Below are 19,257 nucleotides of genomic sequence, written 5' to 3' on the forward strand. Positions count from 1 at the left end.
CTTATTTGTTCACGTAATTACTTATTGGCACAAATTAAACGTACCGTATCCTGTGCGCATGTCGAGAGAACTCACACAGCTAGCTCTAGATTGATTATGTAGAGCCGATTGTGCCCATATAGCTTCTTTCTCATTATCAGGTACTGTTGTCATTCTGCTCCGGTTTATTCGATATCCGTTCTTTATATTGGAAATTACTCACTCTTTTACTTTACTAACTCTTACTTACTCTTTTAATTTACTAACTTTTACTAACTCTCTTCTTTTTTCTAATGCACACCAATATAGTGCGTGTTGAGTTTATTTTTTTCCTGTAGAGGTGTTTTAGCGGTCGCTGCATCTTCTAACAGGAAAATTTCAAACAAAAGAACAAATTCAGTAGCTACCAGATTTCATTCTCACTCATTTCACATTAATACAGAGTACATTTATAGAGCAACTAAGTGGAACAATTCAGGGATATGCCTCATTTTTGTCTGCATAAGTTCCGATCTGACGGGCATTCCTACGCACGTGCAGTGGTCTTCTGATCGTTATTTTTGGCGCGTGAACGGGAAGGCGCATATTGAGATCGGATAGGTGGGGATTCTCTGAAAATCCCTCATTTTCATAAATTTAATGCTTGAAAAAAAGAAAAGGAAATTTATGGTACGAACGAATAAAAACGAGTACGAATGTGATACCTTTTGCGTAAGCATTCACACGATTGCGGAATTCAATCTGTGGATTATAAGTTCCAGAAAACTGTAATGATCGTTTGCATTAAGCGTCTTTGTTAGCGGTTAGTACTTGGAGAAAATGAACGTACCGTGCCGTGAGGGTATATGGAGAGGTAGAATGACGGTGACGACACGAAAGGGACGTACGCTACCGGACCACCATGATAGCCATGATGTGAAGGTACTACCAGCGCAGTATGTGTAAGAGGAACAAGTAATTTGCGCGTATATGGATATCGATTACCGATATCGAAAAAATTGTAATCTAAAGAGCACGTAAAGTCTACGGGATTCGGGAAAAAATTGCTACAGTACATTTTTTTCCCAAAATCGCTCCCTGTAAGAGATTTTCCGTAATTGAGAATGATTTTTGAAGATAGCAAGACACCGGGATTCAGTGACATGTGATATTTTAGTGTTTCAATGCAACTCCACGTGTATTTTGTAACGAAAATAAATGAGAGACGAAAAAAATCTTGGAACCTCTAAGAATTAACGTACCGCCGAAATCTCCAGACAGGATACTTGCATGAGCTCTGAAATATTGTTATTACTATTGTTTTTTTTTGTATTTGGAAGCGTTATAGCAGCTGTGATTGGAACTTTTGTTTTCTCACATAACTACAAATTACCTCTGCATAGAGCAAATTAAGAGAGGAACGAGGAATCGCAGTAGATTCATCGATGTCGACCGTATGGTATGCTTCATGGAACATTCTTATTTATAGTTGACGCCTGCATTGAACCTTTGAACCTTTTCATTTAGTTACTGAATAAAAATGGTTATAAGTTAGAGTTTTATGAGAAGCACTTTGGAAACATTACATAACTATTCATAATGTTCAAGTGCAGCATTGTATAATAACTAGTAGTCACACGAAATGTCGTCAAGTTAATTGTTTTTGTATTTGCATGCGAAACAAGTTGTTCAATTGCCTGCCCGCAATCTTAGGGTGGTAACAATTTCTCCAGTAACCGGTAAAACCTTTAGAAGTTGAACAGGTAAGCCATTATACTGAGTGTATACTGAATGTATTTCAAATACTGTTATATATTCCCACTTGATTATGTCAAGCGTTATGAATTTGACCTTATCGCCGCCATTCTTTAAAGGCATCACTCTACGAATCTGAGGTGGTACGGATTTCAGGTGGAGTATTTGTATACGGCATAGTAGATTATGGGGAGGAGAGTGATTCCGTCCATTTCTTCCTAATTGCCGTAAAAAACGGCCCAGAAGATACGGCTTCGGGCGTTCCGGCGCACTATTTTCTACAAGGAGTTCGACTGGAGCGCGCCAGCTTTGTGCGCATCTTCCGGGCCGTTTTTTGCGGCAATTAGGAAGAAATGGACGGCATCACCCTGCTTTCCATAATTTACTATCCCTTATGAGAATACTCCACCTGAAATCTGGACCACCTCAGATTCGTAGGGTGATGCCGTTAACCACGTTTGACCTATTATTGTGGGGTCAACACTTACATGGTAGCACTAAAAAAACGTTATCGGGTGGAAGTGGCAGCTTTTCGAGGATTTTAGGATTTTCATTCAATAAGTAACAACATCTCCTCATTAGAAGAAATAACTTTCAGACCTCAACTTGAGTGGCCTTTCTGACGTAAACGAAAGTTCTGGAAGCGGATGATGAAAGAAAATCAGAAGATTTTTGGCGTTAATAAAGAGTGTTGGGATGATATTTGGACTTCGCAGATTATGGAATAGCAACGGATGGATGGTGCTAAGGGGTTCTAAGAGCACCGTGTTAGACTGTAATGACCACTGTATCGTTCATATAAACTAAATCAATTATACGCTGGCTATTGAATACGTTGATAAGGAGGAAAAGAGGAGCAGAACGCAATCTATCGTATTCCTCACTGATCTGGTCCTGTTGACAAGCGACCAAATCTAATCAGTATTAAAAATCCGTAAAAATTTTGCCTATCTACTCGATCAGAAGTACTTTAGGATGTAGGTTATCTATCTATGCTTTATTGTACATTGGAAATCTAGGGGAAAACTTATTTCCTAGTACTTTTCTATAGTTTTTTCTATCAGCACTGAGTAATCCGGGGAAGCTATGATTTTGCTTCTGCTTCACTTTTACTTAATAAAAGGATAAAGGATAAAGTTTCTGACGTTAATCAATCCACCTGGGACGCGCCCTCGCATTCACTTCAATTCAGAATCGTTTGAGGTTTATGAACATGTTACTGGCCTATACAATGACTTGCGGTGGCTAGCCGATGTGTCAAGTCAGTGTTTTTATCCTCCCAAACAAGTCTGGTACCAATTTATCGACCCCGGAGGGATGAAAGGCTTGGTGAGCACTATTGCGGATTCGAACCTCCGATCGATCGTGCAGGAAGCGGAACCTCTAACCGCTACACCACACCCGCCCCTTTTAATTAATTAATTTTAATAATTAATTCTTTTGGTTTTTTTTTTATTTCACGGCATTCTCGTGCCACTATGGTCGTTTAGAGCTGACACGTTAGAATGTAAATATTAGGTAAGCAAACATGAGTTGTTTATAATTAATTGATTTATTCACCTACTTAGGCAAACAGGCAAGTGAATAAATTGACTGTTTCTTCAAAGTTTTGCCATAATTGGTTCTGGAGAATTTTTAGGAAGTGATTTTAGGAAATTGCTCTTTCGCTTCTTTCTTCCTTGCTTTCCATTAAATCAGCTATTATTCACCGCTCCCATTACAGTTTCACATTCGCCATTATTTTCTCTAACGCTTTATCGTTCCTTAGTCGAAGAGTTTAACATTTTGCTTACTTTTTTCGTGTCCTATTCAATTCTGTTAAATTGGGAAAGGTTATATCTCCCTGAACGTATTATTGCATGAAAATAAAATAACACCAACCAATACGAACAATGTCTCGTTTCCTCGTTTTCAACGTTCGATGCTCAAATGTCGAAAATGGCCGGTAATTTAGTGAACTTAGTTGGAATTAGGTCAAAATATTTCACTTTCACGGACTTTCTTTTAATTCATGTCATTTCCAGATTCGCTCATCTTATGCGCTCTTTCTACGCCTTAGCTAGTAGGAAGTTCATTAACGTATGCTCTCGCATTGCAAGATGTCCAGTGAAATTTTCTCCTGTGAAATATCAGTTTTTTTTTTGAGAAACATATGCTCCAAGAAGTGTTTGTAGGTAGCTTTATTGGTGATCCGTGCAACATAATCTGCTTAATTGATTCGGTTTATTAAAATGGGAATAAACACTTGCAAATTTTTGAGATTTAACAAATCATTGGGTGAGTTCTTCTCCGACATCCTCGATTTCAACTTAATTTTAAATTTGCTCCTTTGCTTTTTTTTCTTTTATTTACCGCCTACTGATGTTAAGAGTTCATCGAAATCTTCTCCAAGAATGAGTGTCTTATATACACATGTGATCAAGCGCATGAATTTTTTTGCAAATATTCGCATAGTTGATCTACAGTGCTTAAACTATTCGTAACTGTTACTTTTCTTAGTTTAGCAGACACTTTTGATACAAAAAAATCACCTTTGAGAAGGCTTTTTCTCACATGTACGGTAAGAGTTACACTACGACGATTTTAACGAGGCATAATTTTGGGGACCTTTGCTTCCCCTTGTTGGCATATTAAAAAATAATTATTAGGATGTAACGCACGTTTTTTTATTTATCTTAACAAGAGTCGTATATCCTATCAATTGAATTCTCTAAGATATAAAGAGAATGAAGTAAAAAAGTGCATATCGCATATATTTTGGTATGCTCTCATTTAAAATTAATGGGATACACATTCGCACCCAACTTAAATTCATGACTCAGTAGTTTTGTTGAGAAAATGTACTTTTGATCGAACTTGACTTTTATATGGGTTGTTCGAAATGAATAATTAAACAAACAGAGTAATACTATTTACCGAAAAGGGCGGGGATTTTTAAAAGGTCCCAGAGCACTCAGAGGAACTTTTTCGTTTCTTTTCAACTTGAAAAATTCACGTTCCGCCTGAAAAATATTATGTGACCATAGCCGGCTGTTACAACGAGAACATAATGATATCTTTACACTGAGCTGCATCTTACTTCTATCGCATTCTCGGAGTCCCTATGATTGGCCTGTGGTTGGGTCCCAGTGCGAAATATTGCGTTCGTACCGTACACGCTCGAACACATACTCCTTTCGTATAATATATTTTGCAACTTACACTTCATTGCACTGTGAAGAGGACCGCTAAAAAATGAAAAATTGGAGCACCCTGAAGTTTTCTGGAAAATGAGACGGAACTACGGAAATCTTTGTGAAGAGTAGAGAGCGGAGAATTTTTAGGAGGAGAAAAAACCATTCTTGCCCTGATTAGCAGGTCTCGCCATTGTATACAGTTAGTTGGTATTTATATTTAATTTGTGATTTATAGGTCTGCGAAATCATTCTTTTTTTTTTCTTTTACAGCCAAATCAAGGACGACCGCTTTGTTGGTGACCACTACATGTCTTACCGCTGTAACTATTTTTGTATGCGTCGTCTTCGTAATATTTTTGGTGAATGACATAAACAATTTTTACAGTGAGACGATTAAGCAATTGCACGAGTTTGAGGCAAGGCATTTGCGTCTTTTTTTCACGAATTCAAACTATTTCTCTAACTTTTTCAACACATCTCTCAAGCTCGAATTCTATTGTTTACTTTTTTCAGAATCTTGCCAACCTAGCTCAGTATCAGATTAGAATCCAGCAATTCACAATACCACGCACTCTTCGGTCGACCTTCAATGGAACGTTTGAACACAGAGATGGGCAATGCACCTGCAGTGCACCACCAGAAGAATGCCCGCGTGGTCCAGCCGGTCCTCCCGGACTGTTAGGAGATCCTGGTATGCATGGACCGCCCGGACGACCAGGACAAAGAGGTTCCGACATTGTGGTATATATGAGGAATCTAGCAGTTGACACATGTATTAGGTGCCCAGCAGGAAAAACGGGTCCACCTGGGCCAGAAGGTCGCCCTGGGCCGCGAGGCCCTATTGGAGAGCCTGGAAAAAGTGCGCGTATACCGCTGGGGGTAGCCGGACCTACGGGTCCCACAGGCGATCCCGGAGCTTACGGAAAACCTGGAGTTCCCGGCGCTCCTGGGAAACCAGGGATGTCCGTGGTTGTCAAAGTCGGATGGAGAGGTCCACCTGGGCCGCCTGGGCCTGATGGTCCTCCCGGTCCACTGGGTCAACAAGGGGCACCCGCACAACCAGGAGACACAGGACCAATGGGTATGCCAGGAGTGCGTGGAAGCCGGGGGGAGACGGGACCATCTGGGCCCCCTGGACCGCAGGGTATTCCTGGAAAACCTGGAGTAGGAGGTTATGAATGCCGTTGTCAGCAAATTCCTCGAGCAGAACCTCTGCAGCTGAATAGCCCTATGGAAAAAGGGCTTCCAATAGCAGCAGATAAGATTAGTGCTAGACTTAAGAAGGAAACTGATGAGAAGAGAAATCCACTAGAAGGGAAACAGAAAAGTGGTGAGGGTCTTTTATTTGAAATATTACCGTGCTTATGGAAGTATAACCAGTATATTCATCACTTTTTGTGATTTACGTTCAAACGGACTTTCCATGAAGTAGTGATACTACATCAATTATGTTTATAATTCACATGTTTTGTAAAAAGTATGATTGTTGATTGATGGCACTCTTTGTGATTTTTGGAATGCGGTGTTTGTTTTTGCAAGGAATTATTGGCAATAAATCGTTGCAAAATCTTTGTTATATTAACCTATTCGAACGGTTTTCGGAAATTGAGCGTGGTGTTTAAAATTCTAGAAACTTTAGGAACTAATGCCACATTTTTTCTGGATAAAATCACCACACAATGTATGATAGCCATACGAAAAATGATCATATTTCCAGGACAGGAATGTTTATGTTGCACGTGGTGACCGCGACGCGTTCACCTCAGCTACATACAAGACAGACAGATCGATAACCATCCTGCATCATAATAGATTTCACCGGTAGAGCGTCAATGTAGCATTACAAGAGTGAGAATTGTGGAAACTTTCCTAAAATTTATCCGACAAAAGCACCACTGAAGTCGGACAGAGTTCGTTTCAGTTGAGATGATTGTTCGGCTAAGCATGCGTGAATGTACACAATGGGACCCTGGGAAAATATTTTTCAGCATAGAATTTAAAGCAGTGTTATAGCTGCTTTATGAGCAATCTGATCGAGAACAACAATGCATGACTTAATCGTTGCTGAAAATATACACATATGGGTTTTTGTGCTTTTAGAAAATATTTTTCCAGTCTATAATGCGGCACATCCTTTAACACTACAAGTAAGTAATTTTTAGATAATAAAAGGAATAAAATCCTTCAAACCTTGGTTACAATATAAAGATTCGGAATGGTAGATATCATTAACAATTTTTATTCAATTTTATGGATCAGTAGCTTCTATGCACCATAACTTCTAATCACATTCGTCATTATTCAGCGAGAATACATCAATTCGCCCAAGTTCCTCTGAAATATTGAGAATCCGTAAAGAGAAGCATGTAATGAATGTGCTGCGGTACTTCCGAAGCTCGGACAAGATGAGAAGGTTGTATATCACAAAATGGAAATTGGACTGTACACTTGTTGCAGATCAGAGACATGGGTTATTGAGAGAATATCCAGAGTTGCGATCTACGTGATTGGGTCACGGACGGTCAATAGTCAATTATGGCTCTAGAATGAATTCTTCTAGAATTTTCGGAAAGGAATGCGTTAGTAGAAGAGGTCTGAGTTCATTCTGAGGATTATTGAATGAAGAATGGAATTAGATACACAAAAATCCATTTTTAAAGCGATTTTTAGAAATTTGAGGTGGGTGGCAGAATTTTGATCGTCCGATGTGAATCGATGATGATCTCATTTTCCCGCCCTCGAGAAAAGGTTTATAAACCACGCTGTAGGGGGTCTAGAGCTTTATGTTCAAACTTTTTCTCTCTGATATATTACGGTGGCTCTAGAGATGTTAAATGTTCTTATTTTGTCTGGGTTTCTCCTTATCTTATGAAGTAGCAAATGCTTTTGTTTTTTTTTCTTGCAGGTACTGTGCGTCTTCTTGGGATTAAACTAATTATGAAGTGCTTACATTTGGTTAGTTTTATGGCTCGATTTATCCTTTCGATCCAGATATTCCCAAAACTACTCAGCATTTATTTATATTTACGTTTATTTACATGTAAATTTAATGTTTTATTAGTAGGGATGAAGTAATTGAGATCCAGAATGCATAGTCCCTCCTATGCCCCGAACAATGGAAAAAATACAACTATAATGGGGAGGCATATTTAACATGTTTATTTATTATTGTTTATTTAACAACAACAACAACATTTTTCGTCACAAATACATGAGAATTACTACTTCTGAGATTGATATGATTATGGTATGATTTAGATGACCAACCATAGAATCTTTTGGGAAATAACATCGTTTGAAGTGTTTGAAGAGCTACAAACAAAATGTTGTTAGCTAAAATTTTACATTCTTCGTCTAAAAATTCTGATTTATAGTAGGGTCAAATTCTGATTTATAGTAGGTCAGCGGTTAGGAACGTGGCTAAACCCTTGTTGGCCTGTCGCATCGCTGCAGTTTGTGACTGTTCGGTGTTGACTCGGTTCCAAGTGCTGCCTTCAGCTTGCCGTTTGGAGCGCGTACGCAAATGCACCGTGCTTCATGTCGTTTTGAAACGACTACAGGAAGTTGTGCCATACATGGAAAGAAAGAAAAAATGCAGAATCCGCTGTTAATCCGGTTACGGTTTTTAGAGCAAGCATAACTTGTTTTCTAACGCACTTTTTCTTGTTCAATGGTTCCCTTATGGTTATCCTGTTATGGAATGCGAGGGATCCCCAATGTAAAATCTTTTTTTTCCTTCTATTGAAGTACAGAATGCTATAATGAGAGGACTATTATTACTGCGATGGCTTAGATACTTCGCATAGAATGGACGAATTTGTTAGGAACTCTTAACGGGGCTCAACTGAAAAGGATCGCCGTAAACCACAATGGAGAGAAAAAAAAAACATTGAGAGGATGGAAATCTTCAGAAGGAAAAAAGAGTTCAGCAGAATCCCAAATTCCAGTGTTTGAAGCACTGTTTTTTTTTCCTTTCCAAACAAAACAAATAACAAATAAAATTGTTGTACAATTCATAGCTTTAGTGATTGCAAGAATTTATGTATTCCGGTCAACGCGAACTGAAGTCTGGTGCAGTTGCGTAGGTCCCGTGGGTCCCGACTCAATTGCAATCGATAGCTCCACCGCGCCACTTCAAGCGCAGCCGCTGTTGCAACCGCGCCAGTCTTGAATTCGTTTTGAAATGACTATAACTTTCGTCAATTATTTTGTTTTTTCTTCAGGTTCTTCTAACCTTCTACCTGACAACAAGTTTTGCGCAAAATGAAAGACGTGGGTTTCTTATTCCGTCCATAATTGACGTTATATCAGGGAAATATGTCTTACTACGGATGCTCGTTGTAGATAGGTGTGGTCATAATGAAGTGTTCGACGCCTGTGGATCAGCCTGTGAGGCTACTTGCAGAAACCCTAACCCTGTTCGTGGCGATATTCTTGGTAAATACTGTTGGACTGAATAAGATAATTTTTTATTTAGCAAGTGTGCACCTTACAATGCGTGCCAGGATGTCGTTGTAGGACCGGATTCTTCAGAAACGATAGGAACGAGTGCGTGATGAATTGCAACAGTGAGTGGTATTCGCGGTAGCGTTTAAAGGCATCAGCCACGAATATGAGGTGGCACGGACTTCAGGTGGAGTATTCGTATAAGGGATAGTAGATTATGGAGAGGAGGGTGATTCCGTCCATTTCTTCCTAATTGCCGTAAAATACGGCCCGGAAGATACGGCTTCGAGCGTCCCGGAGCGCTATTTTCTACAACGAGTTCGATTGGAGCGCGCCAGCTGTGTGCCCACGCCGCATCTTCCGGGCCGTTTTTTACGCCAATTAGCAAGAAATGAACGGAATCACCCATCTCTCCATAATCTACTATCCCTTATAAGAATACTCCATCTGAAATCCGTACCACCTCCGATTCGTAGGATGATGTCTTTAAGGCTAAAGTACTTCATACATTCTAAGCAGGTGAAAACGTGCTGCAGTTGCGTAAGCGATTGAGATCGATCAGGGATCATCGCTGGATTCACTCGGACAACAGAAATGGAAAAAACTCCCACTTCGATCACAACGCCTACGGAACTACATCACGATTCAGATCGTTCTGACCCAATTATACTCAGCCTTCAGCCAGACCTTTCCCTCCTGGAACAACTCGTCCGCCTGCTGCAAGCTGCGCGCAACAACGATGCCCTCCAGGAACACATTGTGAGATGGTGCCGCAACCATGTTTCCGTCAACCTTGTCCTGCTCCAATTCCCAGATGTGTAAATAATGGTGGGTTTCCAGGAACAAGGAAATTCGTTTGTTATTTTGCACGCGGGTCATGTATTAGTGATATAGTGGAGGTTGGTGGGACTAAAAAAGAGAAGGGGTAAAGTTGTCGTGATTGGACTAATAAAAATATTTCATCTTCGGAACTACACTAATTGTTCGATTTGAATCGGAATCTTCGTAGCTACACCACTATTTCAGTCTCATTGAACTCAGTGGAATAATAATCGGTCATAGTGTCAGTATTCTACTTGTGTATGTTTTTAGATCTCTTAGAAGAAAAGGTAACAGAGGATTATTAATTTCCCTACACTCTCGTCAAAATTACGAAATGAATCGTTGCAATTGTGTAAGCGCGTAAAAAATGCGATTGAGCATAGCGGTTAGGGTCGTGGAGGCCCCTCTACTAGCACCACTCATCGCTGCGGTTCGCAGTGGTCCCAACTCGATCGTAGCCGCTAACTCCATCGTGCCGCTTCTATCGCAGCCACATGCACAATTGCACCGAATCCCATGTGATTTTGACTTGACTACACTTATTGGTAGGTCATATGTACGATGTAAATTGGGTAGTTTAAGATGTTATTCAGTGCATCTTAGTCTGGAATGTCCATGTTGCTGTTATAATTTTGAAGCAACGAATCGTAAGCAGTTAGATCCCATTTTTGTATTTTTTTTTCTGCGCATGTGTATAAATGAGCTATTTGAGCTTTTAATATTAGGCTTTTTTTCAGCTCCAGCCAGTTGTTCAGAGCTGCAATGTCCAACGGGGATGCGCTGTGAGATGGTGAGATTGCCGTGTACAAGTCGACCTTGCGCAGAGTTCGGTCCCGTATGTGCTCCAAATAGTAAGTATCTGTATTTTTTGTGAATCTCTTACTAGCAGCCATCGCATCCTGACTCAATGAAGGGCTTTTTGGGCTTTGCAGGGATTTTTGAGTTCTTAGCTTTTTTTTTACTAGTAAATTCACAGTTTCACAACGAATGCTTCTAAGGATTCATTGTGTTAGTAGTCTTGATGAATTGATGTCTGGCAGAACCGTGTTGCTCTAGTTCCTGTTCTTCTTCCTGAGATTCTTGCGCATACGTGCGGCTCTAGCGGCAGCCAATTTTCGCTTTCGCAAAGGTATCATCATCGAGGTGTCGGATAGATGTTCATTTTCTAAAATCACACAGAAATCATTCTTCTTACAACAAATAGCCGATAAGTATATATCCGACTTACCTCTAGAATAAGCACTCACGTAGTTACGAAGTTCAGCACGGGGACGCAACAAGTTCTGAAGCGATTAGCCCTTTTATGATACCGTAGTACATAAAAGTAACTGCTTAATGATGTAAATAGTGGCGGTTTAAGAGGAATCCCGTTGTCACACAAATATATTAAAATATAAAACTTAACCATGGTATAAGGAAGTGAAGGCTGATAGATTGGCGATGAAAGAACCGGCCCAGTTAACATTGGAGCGGCATGTATGACCGGTGCAGCTACACCGCCCATGTAGGTCCCGGTCAGACCGTTGTCGGAAGGAGCATTCGAATAAACGTCTGAAATTAATTACAGAACGTTTTCATTGAAAATGCAGTGAAGAAATGGGAAAATATGTTAACGTGGATTAGATGCTTGATTTTCCCGCTTGGTAGCATCTAATTTGTTCTTATCATAAAGTTTTGTAAATCAATAAATAGTAATAAATAATTATAAATAATAGATATAATAATATATAAATCGCATATTGTGTATAATAATACAAGAGCATGAATTATATTTCGCGGAATATGTCCACCAAACTTTTTTCTACTTTTCCACTTCTTTTTGTATGCACCTTCCCTGAAAATAGTAGAGAAACATAAACGCACCGCCTATTGTGGGAAAGCTTGCATGAGACCTAGAAGAATTCTTAAATTCTTTCTGATTGGAATCGAACAGTGAAAATTCAAAAAAGAACAAAGTTAACAGTTTTTCTTTTGACTTGCCTTTGTGTGATTGCAGCAATGAATGCGAGAATGATGTAGAACGATGTCATTGTTAGCGGAGTTGAGTACACGATAAACGTATTTATAGTGCTAACTTTGGTTTTTCTTAATGACAGAAAAACTTTGAAGTAAACCTGAAATGTTCACAAAGGATAGAAACCTTGAGTTCTTCTTCATGTGTTTTGTTTGAGGCAGCAACTTTTAAGTGCAAATTTAAATTCCTACTTGTGAGAATTGTACTTTCTATTCACAATTCATTTTGTCATCTGTTGCAGGTCCTTCCACAACACAGCGACCGCTTGTACCGTCAGATTGCTCGCAGGTACGATGTGCTCCTGGAATGAAATGTGTAATGGTGCAAGAGCCATGTAGACGTCAACCTTGTCCAGCTCCAGCTCCAAAATGTCTGGCTGCTGGTGAGTACAGTTCTTTCTCTCTCTCTCTCTCTCGTTCGTATTCGTAAGCTATATTGATTAACAACATCCATCGTGGGCCTAAAATAACACAACAATAAAATACCATTGGCTGTATCAACTATAAGGAGCGATCCGTATGAATAACATATACAGCAGGACCTCCACAAGCATCGCCAGCCAGCTGCGTCGGGGCCGTTTGCCCTCCTGGAACTCGTTGCGAAATGGTCGCTCAACCGTGTCAACGTCCTCCGTGTCCAACTCCAGCGCCAAGATGTGTGAGCAACGGTCAGCACAGAAGCCCTCGTTCTCAGCCAGGAGGTTCACTAGGCTCAGATGTGACTCCGTGTTTTATAATAGGTCGCGCTGAGAAGTGGAAGAAATTTTAGATCGTCCGCCGAGTCCATCAAGACCACCACGACCTTCTCCACCGTCGCCGCCACGACCTTCTCCACCGTCGCCGCCACGACCTTCTCCACCGTCGCCGCCACGGCCTTCTCCACCGTCGCCGCCACGACCTTCTCCACCGTCGCCGCCACGACCTTCTCCACCACCGCCGCCACGACCTTCTCCACCACCGCCACAACGACCTTCTCCACCACCGCCACCACGACCTTCTCCATCGCTACCACCACGACCTTCTCCACCACCGCCACCACGACCTTCACCATCGCCACCACTACCACCGCCAACTTGCAACGGTATACGCTGTCCTCCTGGCTTCTTCTGTCAAGTAAGAAGCCCGCCTTGTCAAAGACCTCCATGTCAACCTCCCACTGCACAATGTATCCGCAATCAACCTCCCTCGATTCTGTGCTCGGAAAATGAGTTATGGAGGAACTGCTCAAGCAAATGCGAGCCCACCTGCGACAACAGAAATCCTGTAAGTTAATATCACTGTCCTGTCCATGAACGCAAACTTCAAAGAACTTGATGTGCTTTATTTGTAGAGATGCAGTAGTGTGTGTGGTCCTCCGAAGTGTCAATGTGATCGCGGTTTCTTCCGTAATCGATCAGGGCGATGCGTTCGTCCTTCGGAATGTCCACGACGCCATTAGTCGGAATTAACTAACGCTTTTAAGAGCATCAGGTTTTTTTTTTCCAAGTGTTAGGGTGGATTTATCCCTACTCTAATCATAATCACACAAATAGCAAACGTTTTATTTGTGAATGTGCTGTTTTGGAAATGTGGGTCACTTGAAATTATTGCATGCAACGAAATATGATGAATGTAATAGATAAATATATTGATATTTTCTGTGTTTTATTCAAGCACTAGTAATTCATTCCAACGAAAGCCTACTTTTTTCTCTTTTCCAACGTAGAGCATCAACTTTATTTTAAATTAATGGTCATTGTTGATGGAATTTGTAAACTATCTCACAAAATAACTGAACAGAGCTTAGTTTTATACGACGAAGTTATCGTCTGCTTCTTGCTTCAATGGAGTGTGACTACGGTAAGAATGCGAAGTTTTTTTTTTCCCTTTGAGATTTCTGAATTGAATGATAGGGTTGAGATCAGCGCAAAAATTCTTCACACTTTTCTTGGGAACTCGAAACTTTTGGAAAAGTGATGTGTGTTTGAATGTTTCGGTTTTATCTGTTATTTTCATGACAATTTGGATCTTTTACAATCTTTTACTTCTTCATTCCTAAGACCGACTGATGATCCGAAAATATGGCTGAGTTGCACTCCAGAAACGTTAGGTAGAAAATCTTAAACGAAATAACAGGTATAGAAGAGCGCTTAGAATAATTTGAAAGAAATAAAATAAAGAGGAAGCGTAGCAGTATTTAAATATCACGAATTTCTTGTTGTTATTGCGTTATTCGTCTATGTAGTTATTTCTCTTTTACTTCTTTTTTATCTGTATTTCGCTTCCATTCGATCATTTCTTTTTTGTACTCTGCAGTACTTTCTCCTCTTAGTCGTATAGTTCATTATTCGGCTAAGTCCTCTCCACAAGCACCATCAGCATCTCCGATCAACAAGCAAACAGTATTAAACGACTCGCAATCATGCCACCGTATCACTTGCACCATCTTCATCACTGTTAAAGGCCGCATACCACGAATCTGACGTAGCGACGGAAACCGCTGGACGATCTAGAAATGAGGTTGTAGATTGCGGGATAGAGGTGGTCCCGCTCATCTCTCCTTAATCATTGTTTAAAAAAAAAACAGCGTCAAAAACTCAGTTTTTCACTATGATTTCAGTTGCAACGTTCCACTTGTACACGCGCTGCATCCAGCTGCGCAGCGGTTGGAAGCCAATGAGACGGCCTATTCAAGAGAAACTAGTGAATAGGTTGCTAACAGGACCAGAACGCATACATGGAGGAGCGTTCTAGCGTTACTCGTAGGAACTAAAGCGGTTCCCATGCCATTTTTTAGGACCAGCTCTGATCCCATAACCTACAAACCCGCGGATTCCTCAATTCCACGTTAGATTTGCGGAATTTTGCCTGTAAGCAGCGTTTCTTAAGTCCATTTATAATAGTTTCCTGCAGACTTCAAAAAGGGTGCATATAGCCGTCGCTTTTTTTTTCTCTCTCTCTACGCAAATTGCTGCAACAATTGTGATTCGCTTTAATGTCCTTTTAGTTTTTACGTAGGGATAAATATTTCAATATTCAGTAAATAAATAAAATAAATCACATTCCGGGCGGGTGTGGCGCAGTCGGTTAGACGTCCGTTGTAGCCACACGGTCGATTGTTCGAAACCGTCCTAGTGCAAACCAAGGCTTTCATCCCTCCAGGGTCGATAAATTGGTACCAGACCTGTCTGGGAGGATAAAAACACTGACTAGATCATCGGCTGGCCCCCGCAAGTCATTGTATAACACGCGTTCCAAAAACCTCAACGATTACGAATTCTACTAAAACGCGTTGGCGCATCCCGAGTGGATTGATACGCCAGTGACTTTATTCTCTTATCCTAAATCACATTCAGTAAATTTATTTATGCTAACCCAACTTGTAATGTGCACATTAATAGGCTAGTTAGAGCGCCACAGCCGCCTTGATATAGTCGCGTCAAAATAACATATAGCTTGGTGCAGTTGCGTATGCGATTCCGCTCAAAATCGTACAGTAGGGCGTAGCAGTTAAGATCGAGGTGGATTCTTGTTAGCACCACTCATCGCTGCAGTTCGCGATGGTCCCGCTTCGGGCGCAGTCGCTTGCACAACTGCACCGATCGTCATGTAGTTTCTTCATGTTTTAACTATATAATTACTTCAGCCGCATCTTTTCATCCCGGAACAACACTTCCGCCTGCAGCAAGCTGCGCGAAAAAACGATCCCCTCTAGGAACGCATTGTGAGATATTGTCACAACCAGAGATATTTTTCTTAATTAATTATGTGACATTCTCGAACATGCCCCATTCGTTGAGTACTTCACTTTATTTTCATTGCAATAATAGTAGATAGACCGAAGACATACTGATTGAAAGTGGTCTTCCGCTGTTCATAAAACAATTTACAACATATGTGACGACTCTCCAACGACATCAATGTAATCATTTTCGTCGATGCCCGAAAGAGAAGAATCAGCAACATCTGGCCTTCCAGTAACATCTTCTATATGAAAACCGTTATCCATCGTTATCTTAACTTCCTAGAACAGAACTTGAATGAGAGAGGAAAAAAGAGAAGAGAAATTAAGCTGACTGGAAAAAAAGCCAGCCTTCCGAGAATGCGAAACTACTAACACGCTCCCTTTTGAGCAAACCAGCATTGGGTTTGGTTGGCGACTTTCGTTTCCTCTTTTGTATGACTTTCTTCATCACTCTCTCACATTTGTCGTCAAGGGATTGTTTCATTTGACGTTTCTGATAAGCGTCGAGATCAAGGGGAACTGAAAAACATTTCTTGCAACGTTGTAGTTTGAGAAAGCACTAGAAGCTGATTCTTTGCAGCAGCTATTGAAGCGGTGGTTCAAAATGTGGAGAGTAAACTAGTAAAGGTTCTGCAGCAGGCGAGTTGTATGATTTCTTTTATATATAAATGAGAACAACCTCATATTCTCTGCCTTCTCGGATGCAAAAGTAAATCTACAAAAAATATCTTCATTACCATGCTGTGAACACTATTAAACCCGCTCAAGAACATTCCAGCAAATATTATTTTTTCACAAAACCAAGCATAGTATTTTTTGAAAAGAAAGAAAAAACATTGGATTGTCCAATATGTTTCATGAGTAAACGCACTTGCATCTTCTCCTTCCATTGAAAGAAGAAGCTTCACTTTTGATGGGAATCTCTGGGTTGTAATTCTTAGTTAAAAATGTATTTGAGGGAGGTTACTAGTAAATGCAAACTTAAGGTTGTTTTTTTTAATGGTGCGAATTCCTATAATGGGTTGCGATTGATTTTGAAGCGCTCGAAACATTGAAAAGCACTTGTACTTTGCAGCAAGTCTGCGCTAACTTGTAGAATCCTCAGAACAAGAAAAACATGGATCGCCACGGTAGCTGCATAGCAGCAACTATTCCTAAGCCTATAAAAATCGCGGCATTTCTGTTCCAGCAGCTCTTTCGGGTTACTTCCTTGATGAGATGATGATAGTAAAATGGTACAGAGGAATTAGCAGAACGCAGTCTGCTCTCAAATTCCAGCAGATGTGTCGTGGTTCGAGTGTGATTTACTAAGCCTACAGTAGGTCTAACAGGTCTAACAAAACTACATACCTGCTTCAAGCAATGCATCCGAAAATCGATCCACTGTGATCTCAGGCGGATCGTCGCTTGAAGAACAACTTTCATAGAATTGAAGCTTAGTCCTCTTCAAAACAGCATCAACTACGTCTTTACCCTGTTAAAAGCAAGTTAGAAAGGATATAACGGTACTGTCAGATCGAAAATTCATGCTAGTTTAGAGTATTTGTACAAAGTGACAAAGTGCACGATTGCGTATTTACACTTGGAATTAAAAAAGAAAGAAATTTTGATAAATAGTGCGGGGAGTCTTTGGCTGCAGCGTTTGCATTGCGGTCGTTTCAATCAGTATCAAAGCACATCAGTGTACTGAAACAACCGAACATATATAATGTCCTCTTCAAATACATCAAGTACTTCGAATCTCCTCCTCCTCGACTATAACAGCGCATCTGATATAGTCAGGTCAAAACGACATGGAGCTGGGTGCAGAGCGTAAGCGACTACGCTCGAAGTGATGCGGCGGAACGTAGCGCTTTGAACCGAGCTGGAACCCTTGCTAGCGGCACTCGTGCAATTCGCGATGGTCCTACCTTGATCCCAATCGCCAACTCCACCGCGCCACTGAGAGCGCAGCCGCTTACGTAACTGAACCGATTTTCATGTCGTTATGAGTCGACTATATAAGCAACAAAAACTCCTTGACTATAAGTAAAAATATGGACTCATTTATACACGTAAAGTAGCAGCCAAGGACGATTACCTTGCAAAAATGTCGCGCATTAAGTGGTTCGTCAGGATCCTCTCTAATCACATCATTATCGATCAAAACTAGTGGTATTTTTAGATCCTTGACGGGCTGCCTCTGAAAAACGATGTCGAGTAAACGCACGATGACTAAGTCAGGTAAAAAAAGAAAACAAAACACCTCTCTTTTTAATTTTGCACGTAATTGCATACAATGCATGCATTTCCATGATACTAATCCTGGAACCTGAAAGTTGCAATGGCTAAATGAATAATTAGAGTGATATGTGCTCCACTTACCTTGAATCGCGACGAAACCAAAAACTCGTAAACTCGACCACGTTCCTTTCTGCTTTGCCATATAAAAACTTTGTTTTTTCTGTGTCTGCTGATTACATAAGACGCTATTCCGTACGATTCCTTTGAAGTAGATGCCATAAACTGAAATCTATTATATCCTGTGATGAAGGCAGTGCACAGAACAACATCCTAAACATTTCCGTGGACTTTCCACAATAAATGCAAAAGAAAAATTGACCGCAGTGGTGCCGTTGGACATTTTAATGACGGAATATCGGTATAATCAGAGACAAAAACGGAGTAACGGAGTATTGACCGCAGGTGGGTCTATCACTTCTCAGCGGGACCGATAAGGTCAGTTCATTTGACGCAAAGAAACAACCAGGATAATGTAGAAAAAATACGCAGGAAGCAGGAAGAAATTAAAAAATACGGCGCGAAAGCTACTGGTGCTAGGAAAAAGGATACGAACAGCCCTTTGTAGCATCCTAGTGAATTTGGCATTCAAATCACAACAAGGAAAGAAGGAGTGCCGCAATATTGTTTTTCTGATGGAGATTGTTCTATGGAGAAAATGGGTGATTTCCTGACACTAGAGGACACCGATGCTTGCCTGCAACACGAACTACTCGGAAGAACCACAAAACTAAAAGAATCTCCATATCTTCATCGTTCTTCGAATTTAAATATAGGAATGATGGATTTCTGAACTGTGCAAGCGTTGGCAAACGCTGTACAGCTTCACCACTCATCGCAACACCAACCCGCTATCAATACTTTTTGAGTTTCCGCAAATCGTCGTCGAAAAGTACGTGATATCGCGAGAAATCCCAAACATGGTGATCTCGTCCAATTCTAATCGCACGCGACGTATACGAGTCCTCAAGGCCTTGTTGGGATTTCTGGGACCTGTGCGATTCTAATAACGTAGACTTCTTTAGCAGTCATGATCTCTGTTGAGTTCCTGACCGTTTATGCCCATTTTGGGTGCTTCGGCGT

The 19,257-nt window shown here is 40.7% G+C and overlaps 3 protein-coding genes across 5 annotated transcripts; 1 reads left to right on the top strand and 2 right to left on the bottom strand.

Annotated features, from left to right (window-relative positions):
• Window positions 1-453: 453 nt before the first annotated feature.
• RB195_015823 (uncharacterized protein) lies at window positions 454-1,428 on the bottom strand (the record flags this gene model as incomplete). Of its 2 annotated transcripts, none has more annotated exons than XM_013440630.1 (5): window positions 454-590; window positions 684-744; window positions 809-984; window positions 1,221-1,255; window positions 1,352-1,428. In XM_013440630.1, 5 exons carry the CDS (start codon window positions 1,426-1,428, stop codon window positions 454-456), a joined length of 486 nt encoding a protein of 161 aa, XP_013296084.1. The 2 variants fall into 2 exon arrangements, with proteins under 2 accessions (XP_013296084.1, XP_064062599.1); XM_064206718.1 differs by having other exon boundaries at window positions 1,352-1,359.
• A 2,177-nt stretch (window positions 1,429-3,605) lies between these two features.
• On the top strand, window positions 3,606-13,608 carry RB195_015824 (uncharacterized protein; the record flags this gene model as incomplete). 2 transcript variants are annotated; one of them, XM_064206719.1, is made up of 13 exons in its annotated part: window positions 3,606-3,658; window positions 3,738-3,792; window positions 5,403-6,219; window positions 7,795-7,844; window positions 9,113-9,161; window positions 9,234-9,307; window positions 9,367-9,457; window positions 10,017-10,163; window positions 10,895-11,008; window positions 12,413-12,553; window positions 12,707-12,871; window positions 12,940-13,433; window positions 13,501-13,608. In XM_064206719.1, 13 exons carry the CDS (start codon window positions 3,606-3,608, stop codon window positions 13,606-13,608), a joined length of 2,358 nt encoding a protein of 785 aa, XP_064062600.1. The 2 variants fall into 2 exon arrangements, with proteins under 2 accessions (XP_064062600.1, XP_064062601.1); XM_064206720.1 differs by having other exon boundaries at window positions 12,707-12,838.
• A 2,427-nt stretch (window positions 13,609-16,035) lies between these two features.
• Window positions 16,036-18,396, bottom strand: RB195_015825 (uncharacterized protein; the record flags this gene model as incomplete). Its single annotated transcript, XM_013440628.1, has 6 exons — window positions 16,036-16,173; window positions 16,268-16,413; window positions 17,245-17,368; window positions 17,975-18,076; window positions 18,140-18,205; window positions 18,259-18,396. 6 exons carry the CDS (start codon window positions 18,394-18,396, stop codon window positions 16,036-16,038), a joined length of 714 nt encoding a protein of 237 aa, XP_013296082.1.
• Between the last annotated feature and the right edge of the window lie 861 nt (window positions 18,397-19,257).

This window comes from Necator americanus, chromosome V (genome assembly GCF_031761385.1).
Source record: "Necator americanus strain Aroian chromosome V, whole genome shotgun sequence".
Lineage (NCBI taxonomy): Eukaryota > Metazoa > Nematoda > Chromadorea > Rhabditida > Ancylostomatidae > Necator > Necator americanus.